At 52.6% G+C, this 10,000-nt stretch overlaps 1 protein-coding gene across 1 annotated transcript in view; it reads left to right on the forward strand.

The window, feature by feature from the left end:
* The first annotated feature begins 476 nt into the window (after positions 1 to 476).
* Positions 477 to 10,000, forward strand: part of LOC124025594 (EH domain-binding protein 1-like) — a 48,387-nt gene continuing 38,863 nt past the window's right edge. Inside the window, exon 1 of the mRNA XM_046338955.1 lies at positions 477 to 578. Coding sequence (XP_046194911.1) covers positions 521 to 578 — 58 coding nt within the window. The 5' untranslated portion in view covers positions 477 to 520. The remainder of the gene's footprint in view (positions 579 to 10,000) is intronic.

Below are 10,000 nucleotides of genomic sequence, written 5' to 3' on the forward strand. Positions count from 1 at the left end.
CGTCCGTCCGTCCGTTGTGTTACTATCTAGCAGCAGGATCAGATTGGTTGGGGGCTGTAAATGGCGTTTCTGTCACTACTAAGATGGCAGCTGCTCAATACTGTATCTGTGGAGCAGCACCATGGAGTGTGTGTGTGTATTAGGTTTCCTCTTTCATATCAGAACTGTACACGAGATGGTGTGTGAGTTTTCGTGTGTTAAGATGGTGTGTGTGTGTTTGGTGTGTGTTAAGATGGTGTGTCTGTTTCTCATTTCATATCAGAACTGCAAAATATTGTGTATGAGTTTTTATATGTAACGTGTGTGTGTGTGTGTGTGTGTGTGTGTGTGTGTGTGTGTGTGTGTGTGTGTGTGTGTGTGTGTGTGTGTGTGTGTGTGTGTGTGTGTGTGTGTGTGTGTGTGTGTGTGTGTGTGTGTGTGCGCGCGCGTGTAGGGGAGAGACGGGAGCGCCGGAGGCAGCTGAGGGAGAGGGGCCAGACAGCTCATCGCCGAGGCTCGCTCTGGGGTCAAGATCACAGAGATGCCCCTTTACGACACGACCGCTGACCGAGGAAGAGGCAAAACCACCTCTACTGGAGGTTAGACACACACACACGCATGTTTAAAGCCACCCGCTAACACACTTGCATAGACACGAGTCCAGTTGGTTGACATCTCAAACACACGAAGAACAGTTCAACGGTTTTTAAGTCTGTTTTTCCTTTTAAATTGTCTTTCTACATCAGTGTGTTTTAAACATCCCAGGATGCTGTGTTTCTCTGGAGGACATCTGTGCTGCATTTAACCACAAGGAAATTACACGAATGTTGACACACACACTGCACACACACACACACATTCAGACACACACACACACACACACACACACACCACACACACACACACACACACACACACACACACACACACACCACACACACCACACACACACACACACACACACACACACACACACACACACACACACACACACACACACACACACACACACACACACACACACACACAAAAGTAAATTGTAAGCTGAAAGCACTCACTGGTGGAGACATTTCCATTAGTCCTTCTCTCTAAGGGCTATCGCTAATCCCCCAAAATGCATCAGGAAAAACAAACGCCATTTGATCACTACTGTAGGTCTCCAACACACTCACACGCAGCCCTGTGATTACAGCTGAAATTGGTTTCGCTTTCCTCTCCTTTATTCAGGTGTAATTATTGGTTAATCAACGGTACTCTTGGTGTGGCTGAGTTACCTTTCAGGAGAGAAACAAAAACCTCATTTATAATCATAGCTATCGAGTCTGAAATTCACCGGTGTGAATTATCCGTCCTGCGGTTTTCCATTCCATCGTAAATAGATGTTATTATGGTAACGACCGTTATTACGCTTATAGATATTTGTTTTCAATCGTCTCCCCGTTTATGACTCCTCTTGTCTGGTTGTCGGGGTGAAATGTAATGACTGCGGTGCACAGGAGGGGAACAGACGACCCACGTGACTGGGCAGCATAGGGAAGGAACAGACGACCCACGTGACTGGGCAGCACAGGAGGGGAACAGATGACCCACGTGACTGGGCAGCACAGGAGGGGAACAGACGACCCACGTGACTGGGCAGCACAGGAGGGGAACAGACGACCCACGTGACTGGGCAGCATAGGGAAGGAACAGACGACCCACGTGACTGGGCAGCACAGGAGGGGAACAGACGACCCACGTGACTGGGCAGCATAGGGAAGGAACAGACGACCCACGTGACTGGGCAGCACAGGAGGGGAACAGACGACCCACGTGACTGGGCAGCACAGGAGGGGAACAGACGACCCACGTGACTGGGCAGCACAGGAGGGGAACAGACGACCCACGTGACTGGGCAGCACAGGAGGGGAACAGACGACCCACGTGACTGGGCAGCACAGGAGGGGAACAGACGACCCACGTGACTGGGCAGCACAGGAGGGGAACAGACGACCCACGTGACTGGGCAGCATAGGAAGGAACAGACGACCCACGTGACTGGGCAGCACAGGAGGGGAACAGGCGACCCACGTGACTGGGCAGCACAGGAGGGGAACAGACGACCCACGTGACTGGGCAGCACAGGGAGGGAACAGACGATCCCACGTGACTGGGCAGCACAGGAGGGAACAGACGACCCACGTGACTGGGCAGCATAGGGAAGGAACAGACGACCCACGTGACTGGGCAGCACAGGAGGGGAACAGACGACCCACGTGACTGGGCAGCACAGGAGGAACAGGCGACCCACGTGACTGGGCAGCACAGGAGGGGAACAGACGACCCACGTGACTGGGCAGCACAGGAGGGGAACAGACGACCCACGTGACTGGGCAGCACAGGAGGGGAACAGACGACCCACGTGACTGGGCAGCACAGGATAAGAACAGATGACCCACGTGATTGGGCAGCACAGGGAAGGAACAGATGACGACCCACGTGACTGGGCAGCATAGGGAAGGAACAGACGACCCTCGTGACTGGGCAGCATAGGGAAGGAACAGACGACGACCCACGTGACTGGGCAGCATAGGGAAGGAACAGACAGCGACCCACGTGATTGGGCAGCATAGGGAAGGAACAGACGATGACCCACGTGACTGGGCAGCATAGGAGGGGAACAGACGGCGACCCACGTAACTGGGCAGCACAGGAGGGGAACAGGCGACCCACGTGACTAGGCAGCATAGGAGGGGAACAGACGACGACCCACGTGACTGGGCAGCATAGGGAAGGAACAGACGACCCACGTGACTGGGCAGCATAGGAGGGGAACAGACGACCCACGTGACTGGGCAGCATAGGGAAGGAACAGACGACCCACGTGACTGGGCAGCATAGGGAAGGAACAGACGACCCACGTGACTGGGCAGCATAGGGAAGGAGCAGACGACCCACGTGACTGGGCAGCATAGGGGAGGAGCAGACGACCCACGTGACTGGGCAGCATAGGGAAGGAACAGACGACCCACGTGACTGGGCAGCATAGGGGGGGAACAGACGACCCACGTGACTGGGCAGCATAGGGAAGGAACAGACGACCCACGTGACTGGGCAGCATAGGGGAGGAGCTTTACTGTCATGCTGCTTGAAGAATATTATGTCACTTTCTCACAGCGTCAAGGGACAGCAGAATTATTATCTATGTCTTCTCTGTCTCTCATAACTATTCATCCCTCTGATTCAGATGCTGGACAGAAAGAGATAGACAGAGAAAAAGAGATACAGGGGTGGAGAGAGGACGGGGAAAGATGGAAGGAGAGGACAGGGAAAGATGGAAGGAGAGGACAGGGAAAGAGAGAGGACAGGGAAAGATGGAAGGAGAGGACAGGGAAAGAGAGAGGACAGGGAAAGATGGAAGGAGAGGACAGGGAAAGAGAGAGGACAGGGAAAGAGAGAGGACAGGGAAAGAGAGAGGACAGGGAAAGAGAGAGGACAGGGAAAGAGTGAGGACCGGGAAAGATGGAAGGAGAGGACAGGGAAAGAGAGAGGACAGGGGAAAGATGGAAGGAGGACGGGAAAGATGGAAGGGAAAGGGAGAGAGAGGACAGGAAGATGGAAGGAGGACAGGGAAAGAGAGAGGGGGGAAAGATGGAAGGAGAAGACAAAGAAAGATGGAAGGAGAGGACAAGGAAAGATGGAAGGAGAGGACAGGGAAAGAGAGAGGACGGGAAAGATGGAAGGAGAGGACAGGGAAAGAGAGAGAGACCGAAAGATGGGAAGGAGAGGACAGGGAAAGAGAGAGGACGGAAGATATGGTGGCATAAAGAAAGATGGAAGGAGAGGACAAGGAAAGATGGAAGGAGAGACAGGGAAAAGAGAGAGGACGGGAAAGATGGGAAGGAGAGGACAGGGAAAGAGAGAGGGACCGGGAAAGATGGAAGGAGAGGACAGGGAAAGAGAGAGGACGGGAAAAGATGGAGTTTAGAAGACAAAGAAAGATAGGCTGATAGGACAAGGAAAGATGGAAGGAGAGGACAGGGAAAGAGAGAGATCGGGAAAGATGGAAGGAGAGGACAGGAAAGATGGAAGGAGAAGACAAGGAAAGATGGAAGGAGAGGATAGTGGAGAGAGAGGACGGAGGAAGATGGAAGGAGAGGACAGGAAAGATGGAAGAGAGCATGACAGGGAAAGATGGAAGGAGAGGACAGGGAAAGATGGAAGGAGAGGACAGGGAAAGATGGAAGGAGAGGACGCTGGGAAATGAGAGATGACGGGGAAAGATGGAAGAGAGGACAGGGAAAGATGGAAGGAGAAGACAAGGAAAGATGGAAGGAGAGACGAGGAAAGAGGAGAGGAGATCGGGAAGATGGAAGGAGAGGACAGGAAAAGATGGAAGGATAGAAGACAAGGAAAGATGGAAGGAGAGGACAGGGAAAGATGTTAAGTGATGAGGATCAGGGAAAGATGGAATGAGATGGACAGGGAAAGATGGAAGGAGAGGACAGGGAAAGATGGAAGGAGAGGAACGGGAAAGATGGAAGGAGAGGACAGGGAAAGATGGAAGGAGAGGACGGGGAAAGAGAGAGGACGGGGAAAGATGGAAGGAGAAGACAAGGAAAGATGGAAGGAGAGGACAGGGAAAGATGGAAGGAGAGGACGGGGAAAGAGAGAGGACCGGGAAAGATGGAAGGAGAGGACAGGGAAAGAGAGAGGACGGGAAAAGATGGAAGGAGAAGACAAAGAAAGATGGAAGGAGAGGACAGGAAAGATGGAAGTGAGAGGACAGGGAAAGATGGAAGGAGAGGACAAGAAAGATGGAAGGAGAGGACAGGGAAAGATGGAAGGAGAGGACGGGGAAGAGAGAGGACGTGGGAAAGATGGAAGGAGAGGACAGGGAAAGATGGAAGGAGAGGACAGGGAAAGATGGAAGGAGGGGACAGGGAAGATGGAAGGAGAGGACAGGGAAAGATAGGGAGAGAGAGAAAGGACAAGAGTGAGGAAGATGTAGAGCTGGGGTAGAGGGGGTCGAGCTGTGGAGGGGCTGAAGACAAAAACCTGGTAAAAAGTGGAACCTTGGTGAGAGAGATGAAAAGAGAGAGAGAATAAGGAGAGGATGAAGAATAGAGAGAGAATAGGAGAGGATGAAGAGGAGAGAGAAAGAATAAGGAGATGATGAAGAAAAGAGAGAGAGAGTAAATGAGAGAGATGGATGAAGAGAGAGAGAGAGAATAAGGAGAGGATGAAAAAGAGAGAGAATAAGGAGAGGATGAAAGAAGAGCATAAGGAGAGAATGACGAAGCGAGAGGATGAATAAACGAGAGGATGAATAAGGAGAGGACGAGAATGAGAGCGAGGATGAATGAGGGAGAGAGATGAGAATAGAGCGAGGATCAGGAGAAATGAGAGAGAGAGAGAATAAAGGAGAGGATGAAGACAAAGAGAGAGAGATAATAGGAAAGGATGAAGAGAGAGAGAGAGAGAATAAGGAGATGATGAAGAAAGAGAGAGATGAGTGAGACAGGAGAGAGGAGATGAGAGAGCACAGGAGAGAGAGATGAGAGAGACAGGAGAGGGAGATGAGAGAGAGGAGATGAGTGAGACAGAGGAAGAGAGAGGAGATCCCATCTCCTGTCTCACTCTCCTGTCTCACTCATCCTCTCTCTCCTGTCTCACTCATCTCTCTCTCTCCTGAACATGAGGAAGAGAGGAGATGGAGAGGAGAGGAGATGAGTGAGCAGGAGAGAGAGGAGATGGGTGAGACAGCAGGACAGGAGACAGGAGCGATGGGCGATGACTAGGCAGGAGAGAGGAGATGGAGTGAGACAGGAAAGCGAGAGGAGATGAGTGGATGGCAGGAGGAGGAGATGGTGAGACAGAGAGGAGGAGATGAGACGGGAAGAGAGAGGAGATGAGTGAGACAGAAGGAAGAAAGGAGATGAGTGCAGCACAGGAGAGAGGAGATGAGTGAGCAGGGCAGGAGGGATGTGAGACAGGGCGAGAAGTGATGTGAGACTGAGGAGGACGAGAGGAGATGGTGAGACAGGAGGGAGAGGAGATGAGTGGAGACAGGAGAGAGGAGATGAGTGAGACACAGGAGAGAGGAGATGGAGTGAGACAGGAGAGAGGAGATGAGTGAGACAGGAGGAAGAGAGGAGATGGGTGAGACAGGAGGAGGAGAGGAGATGAGTGAGGTACAGGAGCAGATGCAGATGAGGACATGAGAGGAGCTGGGCGCGCAGGATGGGAGAGGACAGGAGGCAGAGAGAGAGGAGGAGACAGGAGGAGAGGAGGGAGACAGGAGAGAGGAGATGAGGGAGACGAGGAGACAGGAGATCGAGAGATGAGGGAGACAGGAGAGAGAGGAGATGAGAGGGATGACAGAGAGAGAGAGGAGATGAGTGAGACAGGAAGAGAGGAGATGAGAGGAGATGAGGAGACAGGAGAGAGGAGAGATGAGTGAGACAGGAAGAGAGGAGATGAGAGGAGATGAGGAGACAGAGAGAGAGGAGATGGTGAGACAGGAAGAGAGGAGATGAGTGAGACAGGAAGAGAGGAGATGAGAGGAGATGAGGGAGACAGGAGAGAGGAGATGAGTGAGACAGGAGAGAGGAGATGAGTGAGACAGGAAGAGAGGAGATAGAGAGATGAGGGAGACAGGAGAGAGAGGAGATGAGGAGACAGGAGAGAGGGAGATGAGTGAGACAGGAAGCCAGAGGGATGACGAGAGGAGATGAGAGGAGATGAGTGGAGACAGGACAGAGAGGAGATGAGTGAGACAGGCGAGAGACGGAGATAGGGAGACAGGAGAGAGGAGATGGAGTGAGACAGGAAGAGGAGATGCGAGAGCTGATGCGACAGGAGCGAGGATCGGAGGGAGACAGGAGAGAGGAGAGGAGGAGACAGGGAGAGAGGAGAGGAGGGAGACAGGAGAGGAGAGGAGGGAGACAGGAGGGAGCAGGAGAGAGGAGACAGTTTGCAGTTTGGTTTTGTTTGCTCTTTCTGCCTTTTTGAGTCTGGCACCATTGTGGATCTCATTAAAATGGTGTCAGGGAGGAAGAGAGAGCAAAGGAGGAGAGGAGGAGAAGAGCAGCCGTGTGGGCCTGATGCACAAGGCCTGCCGTGCAGAACGCCTAATCCTTCTAGCCCCGCTCTCTCCTCTCTCCTCTCCTCCATCATTCCCTCCACCACCAGGGTCCTGTTAATCTCAGACCTGGGCTGAGGGAGGGAGGCTGCCCTTCCACCGCCCTGCCTGCCTGCCTGCAAACTTTCCAAACTCCATCACCATAGCCTCCTTTTAATTAGCCGTAACCAGCCACCCACGCTTCTCCACGCTGGCCGCATCAGCGCTTTCGCCACACATCACAGAAACCAAATTAAAACTGAAAATGCTCTCCCTCCTTTTTCCTTGAGTCTTTCTCTCTCTCTCTCTCTTTCACCCGTTATTTTTTTTCCCTCTTTTTCCTGTTACTCTCTCTTCCTCCCTCTGTTTCTGCCTCTCTCGCTTTCTCTCCTTGTCTCCTCCCTCTCTTCTTGTCTTTCTCCTCCTTTTCTCCTTGTCTCCTCCTCTCTCTCTCCTTTGTCTCCCCCCTCTTCTCTCCTTGTCTCTCTCCTCTTTTCTCCTTGTCTCCCCTCCCCTCTCTCCTTGTCTCTCTCTCTCCTTTCTCCTTGTCTTCTCCGCTTCTCTCTCCTTTGTCTCCTCCCTCCCTTCTTGTCTCTCTCCTCTTTCTCCTTTCTCCCTCCTCTCTCTCTCCCTTGTCTCCTCCCTCTCTCTCCTTGTCTCTCTCTCTCCTTCTTCTCCTTGTCTCCCTCCCTCTCCTCCTTGTCTCTCTCTCTCTCTCCTCTTTCTCCTTGTCTCCCTCCCCCTCTTTTGTCTCTCTCTCCTCCCTCTCTCCTTGTCTTCTCCTCTTCTCTCCTTGTCTCTCTCTCTCCTTCTCTCCTTGTCTCTCTCCTCTCTCTCTCCTTTGTCCTCTCCTCTCTCTCCTTTGTCTCTCTCCTTGTCTCTCCTTGTCTCTCTCTCTCCTTTGTCTCTCTCCCCCTAATCTCCTCTCCTTGCTCCCTCTCTCCTCTCTCCTTTGTCTCTCTCTCCTCCTACCACCAAGTGTCAGAGAATGGGGAGGAGGAAGGAGACCTCTCCTTGTCTCTCTCTCCCTCTCTCTCCTTGTCTCTCTTCTCTCCTCTCTCTCTTTCTCTCTCTCCTTGTCTCTCCCTCTCTCCTTGTCTCTCTCTCCTCTCCTTTGTCTCTCTCCCTCTCTCTCCTTGTCTCTCTCTCCTCCTACCACTAAGTGTCAGAGAACGGTGGGAGGAAGGAGACCTCCCCTTGTCTCTCTCTCTCCTCTCTCCTTGTCTCTCTCTCCTCTCTCTCCTTGTCTCTCTCTCCTCTCTCTCCTTGTCTCTCTCTCTCCTCTCTCTCCTTGTCTCTCTCCTCCTACCACTAAGGGTCAGAGAACGGGTGGGAGGGAAGGGGAGACTCTCCTTGTCTCTCCTTGTCTCTCTCTCCTCCTACCACTAAGGGTCAGAGAACGGGTGGGGAGGAAGGGGAGACTCTCCTTGTCTCTCTCTCTCCTTGTCTCTCCTCTCTCTCCTGTCTCTCTCTCCTTGTCTCTCTCTCCTTGTCTCTCTCTCTCCTCCTCTCCTTGTCTCTCTCTCTTGTCTCTCTCTCCTCCTACCACTAAGGGTCAGAGAACGGGTGGGAGGGAAGGAGACTCTCCTGTCTCTCTCTCTCCTTGTCTCTCTCTCCATGTCTCTCTCCTCCTGACCACTAAGGGTCAGAGAACGGGTGGGAGGGAAGGAGACCTCCTTGTCTCTCTCCTTGTCTCTCTCCTCCTACCACTAAGGGTCAGAGAACGTGGGTGGGAGGGAAGGGAGACTCTCCTTTGTCTCCTCTCCTCTCTCTCCTTGTTTCTCTCCTTGTCTCTCTCTCCTCCTACCACTAGGGTCAGAGAACGGGTGGGAGGGAAGGAGACTCTCCTTGTCTCTCTCTCCTCTCTCTCTCCTCCTACCACTAAGGGTCAGAGAACGGGTGGGTGGGAAGGATACTCTCCTTGTCTCTCTCTCCTTGTCTCTCTCTCCTTGTCTCTCCTCCTACCACTAAGGGTCAGAGAACGGGTGGGAGGGAAGGAGACTCTCCTTGTCTCTCTCTCCTCTCTCTCCTTGTCTCTCTCTCCTCCTACCACTAAGGGTCAGAGAACGGGTGGGAGGGAAGGAGACTCTCCTTGTCTCTCTCTCCTCCTACCACTAAGGGTCAGAGAACGGGTGGGAGGGAAGGAGACTCTCCTTGTCTCTCTCCTCCCTACCACTAAGGGTCAGAGAACGGGTGGGAGGGAAGGAGACTCTCCTTGTCTCTCTCTCCTCTCTCTCCTTGTCTCTCTCTCCTCCTACCACTAAGGGTCAGAGAACGGGTGGGAAGGAAGGAGACTCTCCTTGTCTCTCTCTCCTCTCTCTCCTTGTCTCTCTCTCCTCTCTCTCCTTGTCTCTCTCTCCTCCTTCCACTAAGGGTCAGAGAACGGGTGGGAGGGAAGGAGACTCTCCTTGTCTCTCTCTCCTCCTTCCACTAAGGGTCAGAGAACGGGTGGGAGGGAAGGAGACTCTCCTTGTCTCTCTCTCCTCCTTCCACTAAGGGTCAGAGAACGGGTGGGAGGGAAGGAGACTCTCCTTGTCTCTCTCTCCTCCTACCACTAAGGGTCAGAGAACGGGTGGGAGGGAAGGAGACTCTCCTTGTCTCTCTCTCCTTGTCTCTCTCTCCTCCTACCACTAAGGGTCAGAGAACGGGTGGGAGGGAAGGAGACTCTCCTTGTCAAACATCTGCGGCAGTTGTTTTGTTTTCCTTTGAGTCCATTTATTCATACAACAGGATGTACCTTTTCTGTTTGCTATTGTTTTATTGTTTGTGTTGATTTTGTTTTGTCCCGTCGGGAGGCTTAATGTAATATGTGTTTTCATGTTTTGTTTTTGTTTAGTTTTTATTCTTTATCTGTAGCTGTTGTCACGGCAGCGATGCCTGAACAGAGCTGTGAATTATCTGGTGATGGTGATGGCTCTG

The sequence above is a fragment of the Oncorhynchus gorbuscha genome, unplaced genomic scaffold, assembly GCF_021184085.1.
Source record: "Oncorhynchus gorbuscha isolate QuinsamMale2020 ecotype Even-year unplaced genomic scaffold, OgorEven_v1.0 Un_scaffold_2299, whole genome shotgun sequence".
Classification (NCBI taxonomy): domain Eukaryota; kingdom Metazoa; phylum Chordata; class Actinopteri; order Salmoniformes; family Salmonidae; genus Oncorhynchus; species Oncorhynchus gorbuscha.